We start from the raw sequence: 27,120 nt of genomic DNA, 5'->3' as shown, positions 1-27,120 counted from the left end.
GTCCCTATACGGGGCAATAAATTACAGATTGTTTGATGTGAAAACCAAAGAACTGTCAAACTCCAGTATATCTGAAATATTCTAAATGAGCCCTTAACTCCAGTGTCTGGAAATGTACAATATGTTTCCAGGCCCTTCAATCTTGTAAAGACACATGTCCCCCAGTTAACTTTCCTTTTATGGATTTTATTATTCATTTTTTGGTGGAGTTTTTCCTCCCTTTTCTTCCAAAACCACTCTCTTCCTCCTAAAGATGGTCCTATGATAAACACCAGGATTTATCTAAACATGAAAAGGGATCGGAACTGGGCACAAGCTTAAACAGGTAAGCGCAGTAAGGATGGGGTGAAGCATCCAATGGTAACGGTTCAGAGCCCCATCAGTGCTGCAGAGAGTGGACAGTCAGCTGGGGACAGAGAGGGACAGGAGGGAGGACCAAGAGCATCACATCAGCTGGTCCAGTGCCCACAGTCTCCATCCCTGCTGCATCTTCGCAGCAGAATCACTCAGGTCCAGCTTTCCAGAGCGTTTCTTGGGAGAAGGTTCAATAGGAGGTCACCAACACAGCAGAGCACCCAAGACATGAGACACCACGGCTCCCACCTTCGTGCATATCTCTTAAAACTTGAAGCTCGTCCCCATCTGTCCGCCATCCAAACGTCCCCGTGGTGGGAGGAAAATTGAGTAACCAGAGGAAACAGCTCACCTTGCACACCAGTTTTTGCCTAGGGATGCTACCAAGTCACAAAAAAAGTGAGCAAGACCTTGTGCTGACACAGAATAATCTTTCAATTTCAATATAGTTTCACATGCAGGATGAGTGAAAAACCTTCTAGCTAGAAACAGACCCCATCCACTCTGGGAAATAAAAGTTAGGAACCAATTCCAACTCATTTTCCTGAAGGTGACCCTTGGCCTCCCAGCTGAGATAACAATGCTAATATTTATGGATGGGCTGTTCATGCCTCTGGGCACACAGCAAAAATAACTCAAATCAAAACTCAGTAGACATCTAACAGAACTGAAAAAAAAAAAAAATCCTTATTTCCAATATGGCAATAATGAACCATCTCACCGACCAACGCACGAAAAATAGCACCACCCACAATCACACGTTCGGGTGAAACAAAATGGTCTGGAGTCTCGATGTGATGAGTAGGCACCACCGAGGGGGACTCATCCAGAAAGGACTGACGCAAGACAGCACACTACTCAGGCACTGAGCTTTATCCACTTATTTATTTTAGCTTGATAAAAGGTGCTTGAACTGAACTAACACACTTTGGCAAACTTCTACTTCCCCTTCTCTCTGGGTGAAGCTTTCTATACTCCTTTCATTCCCCGTGGATTGTGTCCTAATGCACAGACACCATTCTCATTTCAAACTGCAAAAGTTTGATGAGAATTTCTCATATGTATGTGCACGCTTACCCAGGTTCAGTTTGAGAAGACACGAACTAATGAGCGAGCGTGATTTCCGCACACAACGCATTTGCCAAACTCAAGCAAGCTCGAAAATGTGGCGTACTGCTCAAAGAACACTCATTTTTCAGTAGCATGAGCAGCCTGGAATAAATCAAAGCCAAATCATCGGCAAATTACAGACATTAGCAAAAATCTACAAGTAAGAGTAAAAGCTGCAGCACTCTTAACAAAAATTGCACCAACCAGCACGGCTCCTGAGTCCACCCACATCCACAAAATCCAAGCTGCATCTCCAACACAACAGACGGGGAGGAATTCATTATACGGTACTAGATTCACAATTTACTGGTAGTCACATGGGGAATCCGGTTTACAGCTCTGAGCACCACAAACACTCAAAAAGATGCTCTCTTCTCCAAAAGATTCTGGATGTTTGAAAACTCTTAAAAGCCTCTGTTGGCTTGAGTTTGGTGGATAAGGAGATTTTCACCCCTCCTCAGCCTGGGAGTCCCCACCGCTTCCCAGATCTGAAGCCAACATCTGAAAAACACAACTGTAATTCATCCAGAGCTGCTCCTTCCACATTTCCTACTCTTCGGCAATCAAGATGCATTCCAGATGTGAAGGAGAGTGCAAAACTTTGGTAGGCCAAGAAAATAAGTGTGATGGTGAGCTATGACACCCCCAAATCCCAAATTTATGTGACCTTCACAGTTACCTTCCCGGTACACAAGCTACTTACCATAGACTAAAGACCCTCCGCCAGCATAGCTAGGTTCACAACTAATCTTCACAAATCACTTCCCATTTTCTTCCGATTTTATTTTCAATCACCCTCTTTCTCAAACACGACTTTACAAGAGGGTTTGATTTTTTTTTCCAGACTCTTATATTTACACTGTTTAAACCCAAACAATTCACCTGCCCCCATAACACATTCCAATCCAACACTGCAAGTCAAGGAGGAGAAGCGCTATGAGAGATCACCACCGAGCTGACCATATCCACCTCCTTACAACTATTTTTCTCCAAGCAGTGGCTGACAAAGACACTGTGCTGCTGCAAACAGCTGAGTTCAGCCTGGTGATATTTACCCAGGGTCTCTCGTTCCACGGATCTCTGCTCCTCAGCAGCCTGAACTGTTCAGCAAAGACCTAACTTGACCCAGTCTGGCAGCCAGCATTTCACAACCACTTTATGTCAGCAGTTTTAAGTGCACTAATAACCATGTTTTGTTTGGTGCGACTTTCTCACTGTGAACGGCAAAATATCATTATCACCTGCAGGTTGAAGCCTGCCCTCTACCCCATTTAATAGGGAGCTGATTACGCTATTTCCCCCCCCCCCCCCCTTTAATAATTATGGGCTGTTGGCAGATGGCATGGCTTGGCGCGGGGAGGCACGCAGGAAGGCAGAGCAGGCTGTGCTGCTGCTGCCCACGTCAGCTCCCGTGTGCCAGGGTGCTCCCGGGGACCCCGAATCCCTCACTGCTTCCCCCCCCCCCCGCCCCAGACAGCAGCTAATGAGGCATGCCTGTATTGGAAGGTGCAGGGGTTAAACTGGGAACTGCTATGAAAACAGTCCCTGGCAGTGGTGGGAGCAGGAAAGCAGAGGTTAGCAGAAAAGTCGCTAAGCCAGCAACTCCAGACAGACCAGCCCTCGAAGCCCACCCAGCCGGGAAGCAAAGCTGAGCTTAACCCTGGGAACCCACTGCTGCCCAAAGCCTCATGCTGGAGTGACCCTGAACAAGGTCCCCATGGGTAAGAGATATCTTGGGAGGGACTGGGTGGCTCAGCTGTATTAACAAACAGCATTACCACCTGAGTATGTGCCCTGCAAGGTCCCAATGCCATGTGTCCCTGGCAAGTACAGAGGTCCAACCTATCAGCCTACTGAAAAACATCTTCTCTACAAGTTACTCAGTGACGCAGAGAGAAGAGCAGAGTCCAGAGGCAGACCCCAGCCCAGCTGGCCTGAGGCAACGCTGCAGAAAAGCTCTGGAAGGTTAACAATCGCAAGCTGAACACTGTGCAGAGGTGCCACCTAATCCCTTGGCAGAGGCAGGGCTTGTTCACAGACCTAATCTGGGCCGGAACAATGGGTAGAGACAAGATACTGCTTGTCCCAGCAAAGATGCCAGGTCTGAGACCGTGGGAAGGAAGCTCCCTCCCCAGTGGAAAGGGTCTCATCCAGCTCTGCCATTTCCCCATTCAACGGTAACTTGCCCCAGCCGAGACTGGGAGTGGATGCCCAGGGAAATACAGCAAAGAAACAAGTGACCCTCCTGGCCAGCCATGAGCAATACCAGAGGGGACTCCTCTGACCAGAGGGGACAATAGGCACGTGCGCATTGAACTGCGCCAGCACCTCATACCTGGGGGGCGTCACAGCAGCCCTGTCCTTCCCGGTCCCCCGCTGTGCAGGGATGGATGCCCAGCGGAAGCATGCTGCAAGGATGCAGCCACACATCTGTCTGGGTGCAGGCTGAGCCCTGGAGGACTGCAACACGCGTGCCCTGCAGCTCCTGCTTCACCCACGGAGCATCACCCCAGCGTGCATGAATCAGGACCTGCCGCACGTGCCCTGCGAGCCCAGTACCGAGCGGGGCCGAGGCAGCGCTGGCTCCGCACGTGGCTGCTGAAGACGGAGCTGCCATGGGTTGTCTGGGGAAGCCAGACTGATTTGGAAGCCACCCACTCTGGAGCCATCCTTGCTGGCACGTCTGTCACAAACCTGGTTGATATGTTTCAGCTTGTCAATAATCTGGCTGATCACTGGCTCGGGACCTTTCATCTTCACCTCGTGGTTGCCAGGCTGAGCTTTTGCTCCGTTCCTTGTGATTTGGGGGCTGTACCTGTGGGAATGAGAAGAGAGGAGACCACGAGGCAATGAGCTAACACAGAAGAGATCTTCAAAGTTCAGTACAAACAAAAGAAATCCTAAGACAAGCACCAGCCACTTCCAAAACAGAAAGAGCAAAACTCTTCACTCTGAGGGTGCCTCTTCACACTGAGGATGGTGACGCACTGGACCAGGTTGTCCAGAGAAGTTGTGGCTGCCCCATCCCTGGAAGTGTTGAAGGCCAGGTTGGATGAGGCTTTGAGCAACCTGGTCTTGTGGAAGGTGTCCCTGCCCATGGCAGGAGGGTTGAAACGAGACGATCTTTAAGGTCCCTTCCAACCCAAACCATTTTATGATTCTATGAAGCAGTTAATAATGACAAAGAAAAGGCAGAAGATTCCCATCTGCCTTTGCAAAGCAGCAAGATGATGTACTTGTATCACTTGAGGACAATGAAGTCCTTTCCAGTCCATTAGTAACCAAGGAAGACGTTAAACAGTATACAACAGGGATAAATATTTTCACATAACTTGCACCCAAGAGTCCTAAAAAAGCTGGCTCAGAAACTCTGGCTTGCTCATGTTTGTTTAAAATAAATCTTGGCAGACCACAGAGACTCCAGTACAAGAGCAGTAGTGTTGTGCCCACAGCCAAAAAATGAGTAGGATGACCCAGTTAACTGCAAGCTGATTAGCATAACATCAACCCCCTTGCAAAATAATGACTATCACTGATGTGTGATTTCAATAATAAAGAATTAAAGCATCAGAATATAATTAATGCTGTCAACATTGCTAATGGAAAATAGGTGTTGTCAAACAATCCTGATTTCAGCCTTTGATGAGATCCAGCCTTGGGGATCAAAGTAACTGCTTAGAGAGAACATACCTTGACTTTGGTACGGTGCTGGGCTCTGCACCACATGATATCTCGATTTACATGGGTACTGTGCAAGTCAGTAAAGCACCCGTAAAGCAGATGAAGAGCTGGCAGAGAGATCTCCAGATGCAGCTCTCCACAGGGTCCCTCCCTGAGCATCCAGCTGCCAGGGCAGCTCTGCAGAGGAGGGCAGCCAAGCCTCTGCTCAGCTTTTCCATCAGTGATTAGGAAAGAAATATATATTCACTGCTGCAAAATTTATGGAATGGCATTTTATCAGAATGATAAAAGTGAGGAGAAGAGGGACAGAGGGATCGCTACATGCTTTCCTTTGTGGGAATGTGTTTCTGTGCTCGGTACCGGGGTAACAGCTGCTGATGTTCAGGACATGAGACAAGCACATCTACATCAACCTCAAACTCAGCTTCAGGACCAGAGGGAGCAGTTGCCACCACTGACTGCCACAGCAGTGGCACAGAGCGCACCGGAGCCTTCTCAGGCTTTGGGCTGTTGGTATTCATTGTAGCCCCAGTGATGGGCCACAGTACAAGCACAAAACAAGTCCTCTCCTCCAAGAACTGCAGCCCGAGCACACGCTGCCAAACCCCAGCACAGCCTACAAAAGTGAGATTGCCGAGATAACGCCAAGCATCGCTCTGCTTTACAGTACGTCTTTTTTTCCGGTGCCGTGGGTAAATACGATGAATATTCCTTTCTGTGATTCATCTCCTACACATCGTGTCCTCACCCAACTCCCAGCACCAGCCCCCATTGACTGCCTCCCCGTCTGCCAGCTCCCAGCTCCCCTGCCCGCTAATCCTTCATCCCCGCGCTACCGGGTGAGCTCAGGCGATGACAGTCGGCCCATTTCACAGAGGCTTTGGGGAGGAAGTGGGACATCAGCAGGGATTTAAAGGAGGGGAAGGAGACCAGAGGGATGGTGGGACCAGCTCAGGGGCGATGCTTTGCTGGGGAGGAAAGCAAGAGGCATGGGGATATTCAGCCACAACAGCTGCTGGGGCACACTGAGGGTTTCAGGGATACATAGGGTGTTGGCCTCACGTAAACCCTAAATTAGGAACGAGACCAACTCAGGCCTGTGGTTGCAAAGGCAACCCGAGATTTATATTGGTGCAGCAGGAATCTGCCCCTGACCTAAAACATTTTATTCGCATCATTTAAAATACAGGGCTGAGGCTGATCTCCACTGCAAGGCTTTTTCGGAGCAGGAGTTATACGTACAGGAGCGCTTTGCATCCCCAGCTGGGTTCCCAGCACTGGGCACTGCCCATACACAGCTCAGCTGAGGGCTGACCACCCCATGAGATGCTTCACTGAAAGCGGTGACAGACAAAGAAGGACGGGAGGAAGGCATTTGTGCCTTTAACAGAGGAGAAAATGCCTGTGTATATTCCTGTTCCCAGACATAAACAGCTGGTCCAGGTACAGGAGAAGCCTCACTGCAAAGCAGAGACATCAGCTTGGGTCTCCCAAACCCCAGCAGCTCCTCAGCACCGGGGCAGCTGCCAGCACCACCAACCCGCCATGCAGCGCTTCGCCCGCAGCATGGCACTGCCCAGGCGTCCCGGCCCAACCCCGACAGCTCTGTTCTCCATCCAGACACCTTTCCCTATGCGGATGCCTCCAGTCAGGACTCAACGTCTTGCAAAATACCTTTTTTTTTTTTTTAAATAGTTCCATTATCCTGAGAAGTACAGAACACAGCTACACCTGAGCCGTGATGGCTCCCAGGTCAGAAAAGCACTTACACGTGCAGTTACAGGCTCATTGCAGGCTGAAAGCTAAGTGAGCGGCGGAAGCAGGGCCAGCCAGTGCCAGGCTGGATCCCCGCCTGCAGCAGTCCATGCCCAGGAGAAGGTCTGGCTTCCCGGCACTGACCGCCGGCGGGACCACGAGCTCTGAGCACCATCTCGTGGGAAGATGCTGCTGCCGCAAGCACAGACCTGCCCGGCTCTGCAAGTACTCGGGCTTCACTTTCTGCAGGGGAAGAAAGCATTGGGAGCAGCGAACCGTTAAACCTGCTGCTGATTTGGCACACTGTCACATAATGCCACTGTGCCAACCTGACAAACACATCTGGTGACTGATCACAAGACGCACGACTTTTTTTTAGATGACAAAGAAATTACCATTTTTGTTGTCACTGTAAATTTAATTTAAAGCACTGGTGGAACTTCAAAGCACATCACTGAAAAGTCTCTGGTGGTTTAAGAGATTTAACTAGCAAGATAAATCTCCCATAGGTTTTAGCAAGAGCAGAACCAAGCCCATTTGGTACCTACCTGAATTAATACCACCTCTCTCCTAAACCTTTTTTTATACAAAGAAACTCAATAGCTTGGGTCTGAGTGGGCAAAACCCTCCTGAAATCCACAACGACTGCCAGAGAGGATTTCTGTGGCCTATGCAATGTCATACAGGAGGGAGGAACACAGCTACGGCAGGTCACCATAACTACGTGTCCAAAGACTGAAATTGTTCTCCACAAGACAAGGTCCCTGACGTGACCTCGGTGACTGTGGTGGAGCGGTGAGGATGTCACATCACCTTCCCCAGGAGGACAAGTCTACCAGAGAAGGAAGCAAACCTGAAAGCATTTGCAGAGGGATCTCTCCCTAAAACAACAATGCTGGAGAAGTGGAGTGCCACCACCTGGCGCTTCCCACCTGGCCAGGTACAAGGGTACATACTGGGCCCAAAATGAATCAGTTGCATCATTACATGGGTCATTTGAAGCCGCAGGGCAGTGGGCTCTGCAAGCTGCACGTCTCTGAGCATGAATGGCAAAGAAGCAGATGCACAGGGACACGCTACATCTGAAGAGCCAGAGACGAGCTCCTGCATGGCTTGGGATCTCCAGGACACACTGCCACTGTACCACCAAACTGAGACCTCCCAGTGTGCTCAGGTACAAGGAGGACATCAGGTCCCTTCTGCAGTGCCCCTCTGCCCACGCACCAGGACCAGGCTGGCACACGTTCAGGCGTGCAGGACGCAGACAAATGAAGGGTTAAAGACTTTGAAATGTAGCTTCAGTGAGGGATGGACATTCCTGAAATGCCAGAAAAGCTGGAACAGGCAGCTGGCACCCCTCCCTGCAGCCTGGGCCAAGCAGCCAGGCCTTAATATGGCAGAGAGATGCCTCTGCAGACCCCATTGAGCTGGAAGATGGGGGGTTCCCAGGGCAGTCCCCCCATCCAGGCTCCCCTGCGTCCCACCAAGATGTTGCTGGGCTCACAGGTCCCATTGGAGAGCAAAGCCAAAGCGTCACCTTCCTCCCATGTACCCCAGTCAGAGCTCAGCAAAGCAGAAATCTCAGAGCCCTCTCAAGCTGCTTTCAACACGTGCCAATAAAACAGCCTTTTCTGCAGGACACTTGTGCCACTCCATGAAACCTACCACATACCTCTGCCATGGTGATATCGGCACCAAACAGCAAATATGCACAGTGGTTAAAGTCACCCCATGGTCCCGGGGGGGTCCCTGTGCCAAAGGCATATCAGTGTTGCAACACGAGCATGGTCTGGCTTCCACTTCATAAGCAGAGCCCAAAATACTTTCCTCTTTGACGTACGTTGACGTCAGTCAGCAGCATCTCCTCGCCTGGGCTCCCTGGGTATGGGCTTCTGCTGGGGACATGGTATTTTCCAAAGACAAATGTCACATTGTAAAATGTGCTGATAAGCAGCCCTCGTTAAAAACTACTTTAAAGATGACCACCTGATGAAAACTCTGATTTTCTGAGGTCTTCTGTGGGGATAGCATGACAGACCCTTCCTGCTCCTTCTCATCCACCAGCAATAACTGCCAAAGTATGCAGTCAAATTAAGGGATTTTCCCCTTCTTTCTTCCCCACCATCCACATGTGTCTCCTGTGAACATTTGGTCATTCCAGTCCAAATGCAGCTTCTTCCAGGCTTTCATTTCAGAGCCAGGAAGACGAGATGACAAAGGCAATTTAAATATATGGCAATGAATGTAAAATGTGTGTTCATCCTACTTGGCCATGCTAAGCTTAGAGATGAGTTACTGCAATATCTGACATGATTTAGAGAAAGTAATCCTGTAAGTCAAATATAAAGAATTACACCTTTTAGAAAAAGGAAAGTAAATTTTTCATTCAAATAACAATTAATTTATACCTGCCTTCCAGTCACAAAGTATTTATTCAAATGTAGCTCCACAATTTAAACGCTGTGATATCCCTTGCAGGCCCTTCTGCTACTATCTCTGTTCACAGAATCATACTTGTTTGAGGGAGTGGACGGGGGACAAACAACACAGTCTGCTACAAGACAGGACTACAACACAAGAGAAGAGGTTTCATCACACAGGACTTCATAACCGAGCCTGAGACAGAAGGTTTTCCAGCACCTGCAATCCCTCTGAAGCTGCTCTGCATTTCAAGACACAACTTACTACAGGCCATGTGGGCTGGTGACACCAAGTGCTCACCACATTGGAGGCAAAAAGATAACGAAAAAGGGGTGACAAGAAAAGTTTCTCCCTGACATTCCTGGTAGGAACCCAAGCCTTATCTACAACTGGTTTTCACGGTCAGTAAAGGTGGGCACAGTGGTGATGCCCACGTTTCACTCTCTCTGGCCCAGCTACCTTTAGTGTGACAACCTTAGTGTCACATCAGCGGTGCAAATGGCAGGAGGCAAAAGGCTGGAAGATCTGTTTCAACCCACCCATCCCATCCTGCAACCAGGGAGTAACTCCTGGATGAGTCCGTAAGAGGTGATAACTTCTTTCCCTGACAGTTTTCTCTAAAGAGAGACTGTCCAGACATACCTGGTCAATCATACCAACACCATGGGCTGGGGGTGGGCTGCAGGCCAGCCAAGTGCAGGTCCACCCCAGCTGTCCTTTTCCATATAGAATCATAGAAACTTCTAGGTTTTAAAAGTCCACTACAAGAAAGACATTGAGGTGCTGGAGCATGTCCAAAGAAGGGCTACAAAGCTGGTGAAGGGTCTAAAGCACAAGTCTTGCGAGGAGCAGTTGAGGGAACTGGGGTTTTTAGCCTGGAGAAAAGGAAGCTCAGGGAAGACTTCACTGCTGTCTACAACTACCTGAAAGGAGGTTGTAGCAAGGTGGGTGTCGGTCTCTTCTCCCAAGTAACAAGCAATAGGACAAGAGGAAATGGCCTCAAGTTGTGCCAGGAGAGGTTTAGACTGGATAGTAGGAAAAATTTCTTCACCAAAAGGGTTGTCAAACATCGGAACAGGCTGCCCAGGGAAGTGGCTGAGTCACCATCGCTGGAAGTATTAAAAGACATGTAGATGTGGTCCTTAGGGACATGGTTTAGTGGTGGGACTTGGCAGCACTAAGTTAACAGTTGGACATGATGAATGGGGTGCATGGTCCCACCATCCCTTGACCGCAGGCAGACACCTGTTATATGGAGGTGCAGGCAACAGGAGAGAACTGGGGTATATGGCTGTTGGGTGCCTTCCCAGCTTGCAATGTGCACTTGACTGCTTGCTTGCAGTGAGTGCTCGCAGTGCCACAGTCAATTTACACCATCAGCAGCTCTGAGTAAACATCTTCAAAAGCAACCAGAAGATCTAACGCTCTCAGTGGGGAATACTCTCACTTAAATAAAAAAAGAGACATTTTCTGCTGGATTTCCAAATACCAACCACCTTTCAGCCTGGTCTCACTACCATGAGAGCCCTCTGAGATCCAGATGTACTAGTCTCCTGCCAAAGGGAAGTTGTTGCGTCTTCCCAACCACCTTACGCAACACGCTGCAGGCAGTAAGCATGCTGCAGATGCTAATTTGTTTTATTAAACGTGAAGTCTCATGTAATCAGCTGGTTCTGGAAGATGGGATTTTAAGAACGGCAAAAACTGTAATATTCATACCAAAACAATGGGAGTTTGAAGCACAAATGAGAAGGCTGAAGTCTCCCTCCATTCTTACTTCAGGTGAGTAAAGTTCAAGACGAACAGATTACGGAAAAATTAGTTAAACCTGAGACCAAGCAGCAGGCCTAATATAGGAAGATTCATGATCTTCATTTCTGAAATACTCTGGAAACAATTATGGCCACTCAATAACCCACCGAATTTGCCTACTATCCTTTCTTTAGAGCTTACATTTGCTACAAAGCTGTGTTTTATGTGCTTGAAAAGTTCTACAGCCTCCCTCTTTGGGGACTCCGTTGTATCAGATATTTTGCAGCACTGCCAGAAATAACCAAACCCTTCATGAACTAAAGGGTTATTGCTGGCATGGAATTTCTTTTGTTCCAATTACAGAATCTCATTTTTCTCTCTTGCTTCCAATTGTGCTTTCATTGTTTATGATTTGTATAATTAAAACAAACCACAGTACATTGGCAACAGCAGGGAAATCTGAGACTTCGAGCTTGAAGAAGAATCTGGCAAGGTGCTAAAAATATATTAATTTGGAATTGGTATAAAGAGAACAAGAGTTATGTGGGTGATTTAGACTGATGTACAAGTTTGTCTTGAGAAATTTGGAAACGGCAGCATCTAACAGTACTACTTAATGTGCTTACAAGTCTTGCAGTGAGCAAATGTTGCTGTCAGTCTATTCAGCACAGCTTGAAAGGCATATACTCACGTAAGCAAATTATGAAACTCTAAGAATCTAGATTTTAATAAGCTTTTAGTATTAAATGCTGCAAACCCCTGGTACTATATATAAGGCTTAAATCACCTTTGAGATTCAGACGCCTAACTCCCATAGAAACTGAGACGAGTTCGATATCTCAACACCCACTTGACTTAAGCTGAAGTCTTTAAATGAGCTCATTATTCAGCCAAGACTTCAGTGATAAGAATCATTCTCTGGTTTTTCTCTGCATTGGATGTGGATAGGGATAAGAGAGGCTGGACAACATCTCACCACCCAACACCACCAGCGTGAGGGCAGGTGGGAGGATGGGGCATGAAGACAAACAGAGGCAAGGAAGGGCATGATGGCAACCCTCGCTCAGGCAGGTGTAAGATGTTGCACACCCACCCTTTCTACACATCCAGCCCTCTGCTGTCTCAGCGAAGTGCCTGTCAATTAATTCAGGCCAGGAAAGCTGCAAGGAGGTGTAAAGGGATGCACAGAGACAGAAGGAGATCCCGCAAGTCTGGTCCCCAGCTACCATGAACACTGAAGCGCCATGACCTCTCACAAGCTCTTCGCAAGTGGTGGAGTGTGCCATGCGTGGCTTTTGCTGTGAACCCTTGTGGTGTCACATAAAAGCACAATATGTTTTTGCACACTTTGAAAAGTGTGAAAAGCAGTAATTTCTTGCCTTTTCTTTTTTATTCCCACTTTGGCTTATGTTCTTCAACCAAGCAGCAACAGCACAGCAAAAGACACAGGCACCGCTCAGTGTGAGACCAGAAAAATCAACCTCCCTTGTACAATTGCCACATCCAAGCTGTTATTTCTGACAGATCAAGGCACCGCATGCTAAATTCACGTAAGGGATGGCAATCAAGCTACCAACCCAGAGGTGAAACCTCAGGAAGGAGGATGAATTCTTGCCATTAGATGGTCCAACCCAGAGAAGTGAGTGAGATGGACAAAGGATCACAAATACTCAGTAAATGAGGGATGAATCATATTAAAAACTATAGAATACACAAAGCAGAAGGAGTGATGCTGACCCATCAGCAGAGCATGTGGTCACCCCCACCACAAGGCAAGGTGTAGAAAGCCCTTGGTCAAGCAGGTCCTCAGAGCTCTTCATTTCAGGGGGGCTGCAAGGGGCTGGATCAGGCAGGAAGTGCACCCACTGCATGCATAACCCTGCTCCATTGGTGGGAAATCTCAGACCCAGGGATGAAACAAGAACATAGCCCAAGTAGAGTCAGGCCTCGATCAACACAACCAGCAAAGCAGAGTCAGCACAGGACTGCATCGGAATGGTTCATTGCATCTGGAGAAAAGCACAGTAAAATACTCTAGCTGGCTGCATTGCCTCAGGCCTCAGATGCCCCATCCCTGGAAGTGTTGAAAGCCAGGTTGGATGAGGCTTTGAGCAACCTGTTGCGATGGAGGGTGTCCCTGCCCATGGCAGGGGGGTTGGAATATTTATGTTCCCTTCCAACTCGAACCATTCTATGGTTCTATGAACGTGCCACATTCAATCAGAGGAGAGGGAGTTAAGGGCAAGGAGGAAACAGAAGATGGTGAAGGGCTTAAACTGGGAAAGGAGACCCAGTGGAAAGGCATTGAGCACATCCAGTCTGTGGGGACGAGGGACACGTTCACTCTCTGCTGACAACAAAGCACTGAGATAAACAAGACAGAGTAAATACTGATTCAGAAAAATCACAAGAGGAGCAGCACAGGGCACAGAAGGGACCGTTGGCACCAAGTAGCAGGACACACGTTGTCAATATTATCTAGTACTTGAATGCATTGGCAAGGGGCTGTGAAGTTGCTATTCCAGGCTTGATTTAACATGTTATAGGAAAAAGGTTTAGAATAACCTGCAAATTTTGTCATGACAGAGAGGTCAAGAAATGCATAAACCACTAGGGCTCCTCTCTAATTTAATTAACACTTGGGTACTTCATCAAAGACATGAGAGGTAAATAGCCACAAGCCCTATAGGAACATCACCAAAGCCCAGACATGCCCACACAGATGCTCACACTGAGCTGGCTGATAAACAGCAATCCCCAAAGCAGCTTTATCCATCACCTGTGTGGCAGCACACATGGAAACATGCAGAAACACGGCATCCACTCAACCATCCCTCTCCCCTGGTCTTCACCTGAAGCTGCAAATCTTTCAGCAGCTTTGGCAGGTGCTTTCTAATCCATCCCTAGGGTGGGCACCTCATATTGCTATAGAAATTGCAAAATGCCTCACCCAAGCCCCAGCTGTTACTCCACAGGGACACAGGTGGTCTTAGATCTTTCTATGGATGTCCCAGAAACCCAAAGAGGTCTCAGGTTACATGTGATGCCCACACTCAGGCAACTCAATCCTGCCCCAAGGCAAAACGCATCCAGCTACAGCAACAGCAGGTTAAGTGCAAGGCATGAGCGTCTCCTCCTGTCCAGCCTGCTGAACTTTCAGTGAGGAAGCAATACCCAACAAAGAAAGAGGGAAACATTAAGATATAAAGTATATTTTACATGCACATAGCCTAGAAAATCAGACTCTTCTCTTCTGGCATCCGTTACATGCGTGGGACAACTATCAGTTGTCAGCTTCCTGAAATTAATGCTACAGATTCAACTAAGTTTCATGTAAAAAGTGGCAAGCTGGAGTTTGATGAACAATTGCACCTTGGTCAAGCAGGAGAATTGCTGTAGCCACATCAGAAACACTCCAGTACATAAAGTACATTCTCAGAGCAGCTTGGGAAAGAGTCCTACACAGTGAACGGCTGCTTGGCTCCCTCTTGGGGAAAACATGGAATAAAGAAACTGGTGGTTTGGGGTCCTCAAGCACCATTACCTTAAATGCTCCTGATTTTCAGGAATCCTCCAAGACTCTCTGAAAGAGCTGCCATGCTGGGAAGTCCAAGCACGTGAAGCAGTCAGCTTCGGCTCCACGTGAAGGAACACAACTGACTCCAGGGACGATTTTAGCTATACTTCTGCTTCCATTTGAAACACATTCTGCAAATGGGTCGTGCGAGAGGAGCGCCCCGGACCATTACCTTAGTTCAGCTTTAGTTAGCTGAGTTCTCCCTGTACTTCATCGGCAGAAACACCACCACGTACGGCAATTCCGCAGCCTACGGAGAGGAGAGCATTATGGCTGTAGATGCTAAAAACAGAAGGTGGGAAGGCAGTTGATGCATTTAAGGGGCAACAGCAATACCTATGCTGTCCATCCACTTGCCCTCTCTCCTGAGCACCCTGCCTTCGTGAGGGTCTTCAAATCTCCTCCACGCAAGCCATCCCACAACGCTGGTTTCCTGCCCAGCCATTAAGTTCCCCCTCCAGGACACCATTGATGTCCCTGCGAGGGGATGGGGGATTTCACTCTCAGCAACCCTCTCTGCTCACAGCAAAACCTCCAGTACCTGCCTGCAAGGGAGCTGTTACTGATATTTCACAGGAGCTGGCAGAGGTGGTGACATCTGCGCAATAGATCAGAGGGGGCAAGGAGGAGAGGGGTGGGAAGGCACACTCTCTTTGAGCACAGCAGAGGATTTAATCCTCAACGTAACAGTCGGGCTGAAATATTGGTGCCCCCTTCCTGCACACACACTTTACCCTCTCCCTGCCTTGCCCCCTCCGCATGCTGTGGCACCTAGTGACCAGCTAGCTGTACAGTGACACCAACTCTGCAGCCTTGCAGCAGGGGACCAAGGGTGACATCTCTGCCTGTGATGAACCACTGGTATTCCCAGCAGAAACCTCCAGGCAGCTATCATCTAAAGTCATGTTTAATCTGAAAATAATTGAACTTACATTTGTGGGAGGATCTGAGCCTAGCACCTTTCCACTGCTGCCACTTCACCCAGCTGTGACATCAGCAGGACCTGGACCAGGGCCACTGGCCACAGCCCTGGTGAACTGTCATAAGCAAAGACTTCACCCTATGTCCTCCTCTACAAAGCTGCAGTGTTTATAGCACTGTTTTAAGAAGTTTTAATTAACAATCAGTGAGACAGTATTGAAATAATCTTTTTTTTCCAATTGTACTTCTCACTCAGGCATGGAAACTCAACGTTTTCCAGAAATAGGTACAGATAGAGGACACATTTTTCCTTAGGCAAAGTAAGTACATTTTATTAAGTGTGTGATCTTAGATGCTTGAGCAGTTTTTTTCAAAATACAGTTTGATGCTATTTCGGTCCCTTCAGTGTTTCAGGTCAGTATTGCAAGTACAGGCTAATTACCTCCTGAGGTTACTGATCAAGAAGTCATAATTAATATCTCAACATTTCACCACTTCCTGATTTTATTTCTATTTCTTCCCCTATGCAAACTACTTAATAGCAAAGGATGCTTTGCAAAGTAGGGTGATTAGAGGAGATTTATGTATAATTATTAAAAACATTTCCAAGTTCTATTTCCATATTTTTTAACATTCCTGAAGGGCATTTTCTGCAACAAAAAAAATCTCCATTTCTATTAACACTTCATTCCCCTTTACACTATTAATCCTGTACTCGCCTGTCTTGATTAATCTCACAGTCACTGCCACGACATCCTCAGAACTGGCAAGTAGGGCAGGGAAAAGCAGCCAGGACACGAGCTGGACCCTGGTGTGAATGGCTCCATCCAGACAGGACAGCCAGGGCTCAATTGCAGGAAGATGGTCAGATGGCAGCAGTGGCATCAGCAGAGCTCAGTGGTCCTGACTTCCTCCAGCACAGAGCCACGGCCAAAACGAAACCCAACAAGGTAGTTTCCCTTGTCACTCCTTAGCTGGGGCAGTGGATGCCGGCCATGCTGTCCTGCCGCCACTGCACAGAGCCAGGTTGGAGATATCCCCACCCCAACGCAGCACACGGTGGCAGTTGCCCCCATGACTACAGCAGAGGAGCTACCCCCGGCGCCATGGTGTACCCTCCCACGGGGGCACGGCTGGGCTGAGCTGCTGCTGCCCTCCCCTCTAGCCTCGCCACTGCCAACCCACCCCGACCCAGACCAGTCACTGCTGCAGGGTTTTCACACCAGAGTGCAGAAAACTCAGCGGAGGGCAGCACACCACCACTTCTCCTCTTGGTGCAGACTTTGCACTTCCATCTGAGCTGCAGCACAGGTGGACACCAGCTCTGTAAAAGGTTTCTTAAGGGAAGGAGCAGTGTCCCAGCCACAGAGCACTCCTGTGCCTGGTTAACAAAAGATAAGCAGTGCTGGGGAGAGGGAGAGGAAAGGAGACGTGATTCACCTCTCCACGACTTCTTGTCCGTTCCAGCAAAGAGTGTTGTTCTGAACAGCAGAGCTGTGGTTGCAGATGTACTCTGGCAAGCTGCTGTAAAAACTGCTGTGGGACTTCAGCTTCGTAATGAGTTCCCTGGAAGAAAGGGAAGGAGGGGGAAAGGGTGCTCAGTCACAAGAAGAAAAGAAGATGGGGTTGGTGCATTTTAACCAGTGAAGTCAGTTGCACAAACACAACAAGAAAGCAGCTGGGTGCAAACCAACCGTGAAGCACCAGTCTTATTTCTGACTTCAAGTAGCATTTTGCATCATCCCCTGATGTTATTCAGTCAAGGGCCGAATCTGTGTTTCTTGAGGCAAAACCACTGGTGACAGGAAGGATGCTGGGGCAGCAGAACCTCAGCCCAACCATGGAACACACCAAAGCCAGACATACTCTGTGCTCTCACAGCACCTAAGGAAAGGTGCAGCTGGCTCAGGCCGTGCACAGATACAGCAAGTGCTCAGGCTGCCAGCAGTCCCCTCCGCTTTGCAGAAGGCAGCAGAGACCCTTTAGGAAAGGACAACCTTGTCACTTTGTCTGCCTGACATCGACCATCCAGCAAGGGCAGGTGGCATTTTTGCTGGCAGACCAGAGCAGACACTCTCAGCACAGACCGGTATGCTGGTTTCATGCTGCATCATTGAAAATACACAATTTAAAGGTGTTCACTGGGCTGGCCGTGGGGTCACAGTCCGCATTCCAAGAGGCAGGTTACACTCAGCAAAACGCCTCTGCCCCGGGAAGACAGGAGGAGCTGCAGGAGCAGCACATGTGCGCCAGACAGAGGGGATGTGAATCTGGCTGCACCTCCACCCTGTGCCCTCTCTTCCCAGCACCACGGACCTTTGTCCCCGGCAGGTCCCCTTTGGCAGCAGTGCAGAGGTGCCAGGCACAGGCTGACCCTGGGGACTCTGACAGCCAGCAGAAAGGGGATGGGGCTGCAGGATGCGCCTGTACTCCCTGTCCCCTCAGGGGCACTCAGCAGCTGTCACCGGGAAACACCGGCAGATTTAATTAGGTAAAAGGCACAAAAAGTAGGACAACATGAATAGCAGGGACCAGAGAAAGCAAGATTTGATCTCACAGTCTCCCAGCCTGGGTTCAGCGCGTTTCCCCCTTAGGCAAGGGGTTATTTCTTTGCCTCCTTCCCTCCCTGGACGGATGATGAGGGATCAGCACCCAGAGCTGAGCGCCCTGTCAGGGGCATCCCCTCCGTCCCTGCAGTGGTGGGACCTCCGTGCCCAGCCAGCTTCCGGAAGCTGCCCAGCAGCGCCAGGCTGGGGTGCAGAGGGGGTGCCCAGCTCCCTCCAACCCTCCTTGCTGGAAGATTTCATAGGGTCCCCTCTCCGACGAAGCCCCCGGCTGCCAGCTGAGGGCAGGCGAGACAAGGAGAAGACACTCCAGCGCCAGCGAAGGCAGCCTGAGCTGCTCCGCGCTGCTCTGCCTTCCTGCTAACTCTTCCCCCTGTTAAGGAGCCTCTGTCTGCCCTGATCGGACTGGCACAGCCCTGTTTCTGCCCTCATCGGACTGGCACTGCCCGTGCAGGCAGAGCTGGCAGCCGATGGAGGTGGAGGACCACCCAAGTCCTCCCTCGAGTCACCACAACGCAGCCTGCCAGGGTATCGTGAGCCCCAATCCGTCCGTGCCAACAAACGAGGCCTGAGGAGACAAAGCCCCTCCAAAGGGCGGGAGTTCAGCCCTCAACCCTCTCTGCACAAACTGGAGAGGTGCTTCAGACATTCACCTCCTGCATGGACCACCTCCTATGGCATCTCCTGCATCAGGCTTACAGTGGAGTAAGAGGTACGACCAACACCATTTGGAAGCCAAAATGGGGCAAGACCTGGGTCTTTAGTTATGTCAAACCGTGAGCAGGACAAGCCTTACACTGCCCATCATGCCCAGCTCCCTACACCCTAGGCACTGCCTTGCTCCCTGTCCCACGGACCCCAGCAGCACTGGGGAGAACGGATGGAAGAAAACTGCTGGGGTGTAGAGCTCCCCGCCGGGCAAGAGGGGAGGGGAAGGGAGAAACTCCTCCGTATCTGCAGGTATGAGCTCATGTAATTTATTGCAGTAGACTTCGTTAGTCTTCACAGACCTCAAAGGACATCTCCAGCAGAACCTGGGCTATGTAACTCTTCGACGTGTTGAGACAACACAGGAATGCAAGTCCTGGTGCTATATCTCATGGGAACCATATCAAGAATGTGGCCCTGTTACTCTTTAAAGACAAATCCATCCAACTTAGTCTATCCCCAGTTCCAAAAATTGCCAAGCTTGCCTGTTTCTCTTCTGCAGGAATTTTTCTTGTATTCAGGACAGCAGTAAAGGTACCACATGCCTCCGGGTGTGCTTTCAGATCCAGAGGGGAGATGCTTCTCCCTGTCACACCAGTGTGAGCCCACTGAATTACAGTTGCTATTTACAGAGGGAAGGAAGCACAGGGTGCAGTGCCAGCAGCGGAGGCACCTGCTTCACTTTGAAAATACTCAGCAAAAGGCTGTTAACATTCCTGAACTACTGTAAAAGACTGCACAAAAAAAAGTCAAATGAGTTCTCCTTACCTATGCACACAGCATTACACAAAACATTTCAGACTAGAGCGACCGTTTCTACCTATAACTACACCTGTGAGTATTTCTGGCACTACAGTAGTGCCCAAGAAACCCAGACAAGGCATTTTGTGTATGAACCTGGGTGCCCAGTGCATTGCAAAAAAGAAAAACAAAGATGAAAAGTCAGAGGTAGTTTTACAGGTTTTAAAAAAAATAAAAAGTTAGATGCACTAGGTAAGAAAACACACATAGACACCTTGCTGGGCTTCAGAGCCAGCCATAGAGCAGCTCTGATGTTCAGAGTCAAACAAGCTGCTGGTTTATAAGTAAGAGAAATAAGTAGTTCTTCCATGGGGCCATCCCATATGACAATCACTCCTGCACCCCATCCCGCAGGCACCATGCTCCACCCGAGCATCCTCACCTTCTCCTGCTCGACAGAGTTTCTTCTTGCTCGATGTGAGTCACCTTCAGGACTTTCTTGTCAACTAAAAGGTCTTCAGGGTAATTAGCTGATCGATACTGTCTCTGCTGAACGTGGCCGCACAACCGGCTGATCTGGAAAACACAAACAGCAGTGTGAGGAAATGCTGGGACCAGAAACGCTGCAGGAAAACAGCTGAGGTGCACACTGGCCCCTGCACACAAGCGGGTCAGTTGTCCTGTCATCCCTTCTCTCCCACAGCTCACCAAGCACCTGAAAGCAAACTGCTGCCCTAAGGACGCAACTTCACTCTTGTACAAAAATCCACTATGGGAGGGAAGGCAGGAAACTGCAGGGAAGATTTTTGAGCATCCAAGTGCCCCACGACTGTCAAAACCCCCGAGCGGCAAGCATGACCTGCAGAGCTCCCCACGCTGGGCTAAACTCATGCTGGTAGGACAGGGCTTGAGATGTTCCTCGCTCCTTCTTCACTGAAAGCCATGGCACCTCGGGACACTACACTCCTCCGCTCTACCTGCCCTCCAAAGGTAAATCCTGAGATGCCAATTCTGCATCTCAAGGCAGCTCAGCATCCGCACAGCCTGCACTGCAGGTGCCCGGGGATGAGCATCATGCACGTCATTACTAATTAAAAAAATCAGGGCCTAAATTAAAGCAAGCATTATGGCTACAGCCCAGTCATACCATGGGAGGCCTTGATTAACAGGGCTCTGTTAATGACACAAATTAGCTCATTAGCACACAGATGATTCGGTAACCGGCTGCAGCGGCGAGGGGAGGAATCCAAAATGCCTCATTAAAGCTCTCCCACGCAGCCAATGTCCCAAGACTCAGCCAGCAGCACTGCAGCCGCCGCTGCAGTCCATGCTGCGGATGGATTTGCAGCCATCTCCTTCCACGGGAGACCACTGAGGGACAACTGTTCCCCTGAGGCACCGGTGCCGCAGGAAAACTCACTTTTGGAACCATCCCATGCTGTTCTGCAGGACTCATCCATGCTGGTTGTGAAGGGGGCTCAGCTGGTTGCTGGGACCACAAAGGCACCGCAGCAAACATTTTCCTTTCCTTGAGTCTCATCTCATCACTTGCATCCAGGCTCATGACCAGCCATGTGCCCATAAAATGCCTGTTTCTCACAGCACCTCGTTTATCTTCATGACACATGAACCAAGGCAGCTGGCTAAACTCCAAGTTAGCCACACACATGGGAGGCTAAAAGCACACTCGACACCCAAGCTACAAGCATCTGATGTGTAAAGAAAAGAGATTATTTCTGTTCTATTACATCCTGCACTTGGGTGGGCAAATAAACCAGTAATGTCACCTCTTTCATTATCAAGAGCAGCACAGTTTGTTTGCTCAGGCTGCCATACAACGAAGAGTAAAAGAGAAACCTCCCGGGAGCCGGGCACTGCCATTTCTGGGTCACGGCACGGTGGGAAGAGATGCTGCCACCGGTCCCTTCTGCACCTGCGGTTGCCTCTGCCGAAGTGACTCTTCCCACAGCTGCTGGGGCAGCAGTTTCTGCAGCATCTTATCCATTTTCTCTCTCCACTGCCCTCCCTTGGCTGTGTTTCCTCTCCATCCATGCCAAACCCAAGTCTTGCAGAAGAATGTTATCAGCCCTGCTGCCCTCCCTAAATCATATGGCAGGCTTAAACCGAGGGAGGAAGGGAGTAAGAAAAACAACCACTATGTTTTCGTCTGCTTTCTTCGCCTTTTGGGTTTTCCTTTAGCACCCATTGCTCTCCCATAAAATTCTTAGGTAATCCTCCAATGCAGGGGCCAGGACTAGAAGGAAACCACGGGGCAACAAGAGACCTGGACAAGGGTGTCTGGGACATCCAAGACCCCACTGCTGCAGAACGGGTCTGCACGTCCCGTGCTCTCTCTGTGTTGGCTGGTGCCACTGTCCCTGCAACACGCAGACAGGCAGGAGAGCATTCGGATGCACAAGGGTTTGCAGACCTCACCCCCCCAAAGGTGCCCTTCGAGCCCATGGGGATGCCAGAGATGAGACCTGCCATGAAACCGCCCCAGCGAAACCCAAAGTATGCCAACACGCCAGGACGGAGGGCACAGAACGAGTGATGCCACAAAAGCAGCATCGCTGCACCCACGCTCTGCACAGGCACGTAAAGCAGAGGAGAGAGCAGGAAAAGGTCGGATATTTTAAGCTCCCGCTTGCGATGACTCCCTTTGATTCTCCTGAGCTCTGTGCAAAGCCCTCCTCCCCCTTTCCAAAGCCTGCCTTTCAGCTGGCAAAGCCTATTGAACCCCCAGAGAAGAGCAAGTCCAGGATCAAGGCTTTTTCCCCCAAAGGATGCTGAGACACACTGAATGGGAGGGGAGGGCCCGAGCGACAGCACCAACAATGGCACTTCAAACAGCAAAGCGGCCGGGCGGACCGAGGTGACCTCGTCTCCCATCTGGCACCGAAGGCACCGCAGCCCCTCTGCTCCCAGCTCCGGCATGGGAGCTGCGGCTCAGCCGCGTCCTCGCAGTGTCTGCGTACCACAGGCTCCTGCGAGGGGTGGAACCATGAATAGGACGGTGCTGACATGGGACAGCGGATGGAATCTTCAAGGATTGAAGCCAGAAAATTTGAGCAGTGCATCCAAGTTTTTACTTATTTATTTATTCAAGAATCAATTAACCTTTTCAGGAAAAAAAAAAAAAGACCAAACCTGCAGCCCATCTTGCAAAGTCACAGTGGAATAATTGTCACGTTTTAGTCAAACAAAAACCCGGCTGAGATTTGAACTTTAAATAAAGTGAAAGAATGTAGAATTAACAGATTGCCTGCTCGTTTGCAGGGGCGACATCGCGTGCGCTTTTAGCGGGAGGGAAGGATTTCACAAACCATCTGCCAAAGTCTGCTGGGACACAAGCAGTCCTAGGACAACAGCTCAGAAATCCTGTTTCAATCTTTTGCACTTTTTGAGTCTCCGCTGCAAGCTCAGGAACACATGAACCCAGTTTTCCAGTCTCCTCCTAATCACTGCTATTCTAAAGTGAGTTCCAAATTTTAAAAAGGCCAGAAAAACGCCACTGTAGGGCAGTAAGAGAAGGGACAACGCAAGCCTCAGACCTTGGGAGGAAAAAAGTGAGATGCTTCAGCATCGCCAGGCATCGCTTGCTTTGGCAGGAGCAGCGGAGCACGGGCAGCTGGATCCCCGGCAAGGTGGGATGCCTGCAAGAGTGAGAGCAAAAGGAAGGCAGCGTATCTAATCGTGCGTGCTAACTAGTATCGAGCGGCAGCGGAGATACGTCGTGGCCTCCCACCACACAACTACAAATGTGAAATTCAAAGCAAATCAACAGAATGGAACCGCTGGCTCTTCTCCTCGTGCTCTCGGTGCTATCAGCGGGATGGTAAATATGCACGAGTCCTTCTCTAAAGTACATTCAATGCAGGAGCTGCGCGGTCTCTTATTTCGTGTGTCACACGCAGTTCCAGAACAGGCAGCAGCTCGAAACATCGCCCCACAAAAAATGAGTAAATCAAACTCAGTGTGGTTTATAGGCAACGGCGGTTGGGGTTTTGTTTGTTTTTAAGAGAATCTGCCAGTCCACCGAAAAACTGCCACGAGGGGACACAACGCAAGCCAAACCTTCCCAAAGCCCTGAACTTTTACAATCCCCCAAAGCCACTGATGCTTTAACAGCTGACGTTAAATTTCCCTGCCCCAGCTCATTAACAAACTCACTAATTCCTCAATTTCATCAGCTTCCTCCATGCAAGAGTGACCCAGGCCACAAAGGCAACGCTTTGCCTCCTGCCGACCACTACCCACTGCCCCAGGGCGAGCCCGTGCCCACTGGTCAGGCAGAGCTCCTTAGAGACCCTGTGGCTCGCCGGCTTCCGATGGTCCCCATGACGGACAGGGAAGCATCTGGCTCCCAATACCCCTGGGAGCCACGCACCATGTAATGGCTCCACTTTAGAGGGAACATTGATTTGAGAGGAGCACAGGGACAAAGCTAATGGAGTAGCACTATCAGCCCACTTTAACGCTTTCCCCATTAATTTAGGGTAAGAGGTGCCAGAGGACTGCTGGGAACCTATTTGTGGCTTCATGGAAACGATGCACCGTGAGCAGCCGGTGACCAGGTCCGCCACCACAGCTGCTTCCAGCCAAGTCAACTGCAAGAGCGTAGAGCACGGCACCGGTCCACATGCGTGCCCACAAGCCAGTGGCAACTGGGACCACTGGGATAAGGTTAAATTATGTCAAAAAAAAAGGGTAGTGACCACAGTACCAAGTTCTATGGAAAGCATCACGGCCTCGGAGCAGCCGATGGAGAGCGAAGCCCCGTGGGCCACGGCAGGATGGCATCGCTCACAGCACTGGGGCCACCGATCGCACCCGCTCCACTACCCGGGCACGAGGCAGGGCAGCCGCACAGGGCGAAAACCTCTCACCCGGCACATCGGCAATCAAATCCAGGTGGGGAAAGATTGGAAAGCAGCATACGTGTGACCCTCAGCGCCAATCTGAGCATTGCTTTTAAGAGTAAAAGTGTTTTAAAGGTAATTTTCTAGAAGATTTTAAAAAAAGCTAATCAACTTCCCCTCGGAAGAGAAAGAGTGCATTAGACACCATTGAATACCTGCTGCTGCCGTTTCCCATTCAGCCCATAAGCTCCACTTTCCTCCAAAGGAGAGCTTGCTATATTTGACCTTTACTTAAACTTTACATGGAGTTTCCATTTGTCTTCTCTGTGAACTCTTCTGCTTATAGATTCACTCTCTAGGAAGACAACAGTATTTTTTTTTTTTTCCCTCAAGGGGCTGGCCTCATTTTTGAAGATCTCCTCCCGCAATCTTCTCTGTTCTCTGGAGTTTACGTATGTCATTTTATACCTATTCCTGATTATCCTTTGGGAGAAGCTGCACATTAGACTGAAAAGCGATTAACTATTATAATTGATTCAAACACAGCCTCTGAAAGGGTGATTTGCTACAGTCTGCACAGCAGAGAGAACCACAGACCCCAAGAAAACATGCTGCCTTCGGAGGAACCAACTGGTGCCCACGAAACCCTGCGATGGTTCGGTGATGGAACCCAGTCTCACCAGTAAGGCTGAAAGCCTCAGTAACGCAGCTGCCCGCATTGGTGCTTCTTCCTCAATTCTTTTTCACAACCTACTCCGCTACCCATCACGCGTATTATTGGCATTATAAACGGGGCACAAACACGTTCTTTATCTTCAAACTTACCATAAAAGTGAACCTGAAGTCTATTACTCAAGTGCCGCTATAGAAATCCGCTTAATTAAATTCTAAAGGGCTTAAACCAAAAATACACATTCCGATGATGTGGGATAGAACATAAACTTTTTAATAGTAGTAACCAAGCACATTTACCATTTCTACAGGTGTAATAAAAATGCTAATATATGTTAATGTTTAGTCGGTGGTTAATGTTTTGTCTTGTTAATTTCCCCAGGGCTTTTATTACTGATTTAAATCTGCCACACTACCCCAGTGATTGCATCGCCTTCCACAAACTGCACGCCACACTCTCAAACGAATGCTGATTAACAGAAGTGAAGAAACATTTAGCCAGGACAAACACTCTTATTATATGCTTGTAATCATTATATACATTTTGTCAGGAAGATGGGAAAGAGACAATTCCCCGCTCCCTCACTCTTCTCACAGCAGAAAATATGATCATGGGCATAAAAATGAATTTACAAGCCTTTATTTTAGGAAGCACATCATTATTAACTAAGTAACGATTGTTCTTCTGGTTCCAGGCACTCGAGCAGAAAGAACAAACTGAGCATGATAACAAAGATGTCTTCAACGCACGTTTCACTAGAACTCCTCATTAATGGAGTACTAAATGTTATTAATCAGCTCTACAGCATTACGATTGCCATTACTCAGACAACACCTTGCAAGGATTACGTAAGAGATGACATCCTAACTCACTCTCGCAGAGCAGCAGGAACCGCGGGAAGTGACCTACTCTCCGTGCCGAGGAGAAGAGCCTTTAATAATGCATCACCTTTAAATAATGCAACGCTATAATGTGTAAAATGCACACAAACACTAATGCTTAGAATAACAGAGCGCCTGTCACACCAGTGCCCACGGTGACGCCCAAACACATGCTGCAAACGCACGCTACAAACGCTCGGGGACCCCTGCAGCCACCAAACCAGGTTACGCTGAAGACCATCACCACCTGGTTTGAAGACCAGGTCTTCAAACTCCTGTAGACCAAAGAGGTATTTTTAGAAGGAAATATAACTTCATTTTTATGTCCCATCCTTCATGCAGAGCATCACAAGACACTTTGCAGAGGCTCAGCGTCACAGCAGGAACACTGGCCCAGGAAGGACTGATGGGTGTCCCCTCCTTGGCTTCATTTCTTGTCTGCAAAGACAGCCCTGACCACTGACCAAGAGAAAAATAAGAGAAGACTCAAGACTTGATGGAAGAGGGGCCAACGGCACAGCCATCCTTGCAGATCCCAGGTGCTCGCCATGACCCAGTGTGAACCAAGAGCTAACTGGTGCCAGTTCCTCGGGGCAAGGAGCAGGATGTGTCCCCACACACACCATGTATTGGTGTGACAGGTGATGCAAGAGCTGGCAGGTCTGATGCATGGCATGGCTATGCAGCCACTCTACCCCACAGCCTGCACCAGGGCATGGGCGCAGCAACTCAGAAGAACAGTGGGAAGCACAGGGGACTTTTTAAGGGTTTCAACCCTTGGTGCTAATTGCTGAAGCTGGATGATGCCCATCTGCACGCCCCTCTGTTGTGTCAGGGTTCACAAATAGCTTAAATCAGTCAGAGACTGATTTCCATCAGAGGCTGCATTTCCATCACCAGTCTCGCCAGGGCATGTCATGTCATGTCAGCGCCAGGATGCCCCATACACGTGACACAGCATCCGAGGCACCTCCATGCCGTGTCCCATCACATCCCGACCCCTGCGCTGACCCACCTTCTCCCAGCACAGGATGCCCTTTCCCTCAAAGGAGCCATGACCTCGGCTTGAGTCAAGCCCTTTCAAACCCGCATAAAGTAATGAAAACAAGATGTTTCTTTC

The 27,120-nt window shown here is 49.3% G+C and overlaps 1 protein-coding gene across 1 annotated transcript in view; it reads right to left on the bottom strand.

Moving 5' to 3' along the window:
• The window catches only part of GPC3 (glypican 3), a 154,352-nt gene that overhangs the window by 41,833 nt on the left and 85,399 nt on the right, over positions 1-27,120 (bottom strand). Inside the window, exons 4-6 of the mRNA XM_086619626.1 lie at positions 20,027-20,160; positions 17,012-17,137; positions 4,159-4,279 (exon numbers count right to left, since the gene is read on the bottom strand). Of these exons, the coding sequence (XP_086475752.1) occupies positions 4,159-4,279; positions 17,012-17,137; positions 20,027-20,160 (381 nt within the window). The remainder of the gene's footprint in view (positions 1-4,158; positions 4,280-17,011; positions 17,138-20,026; positions 20,161-27,120) is intronic.

Source organism: Tauraco erythrolophus, chromosome 13, assembly GCF_009769465.1.
Source record: "Tauraco erythrolophus isolate bTauEry1 chromosome 13, bTauEry1.pri, whole genome shotgun sequence".
Classification (NCBI taxonomy): domain Eukaryota; kingdom Metazoa; phylum Chordata; class Aves; order Musophagiformes; family Musophagidae; genus Tauraco; species Tauraco erythrolophus.
Note: the sequence above shows the minus strand (reverse complement) of the source record. Positions and strands in the feature narration are given on the sequence as shown.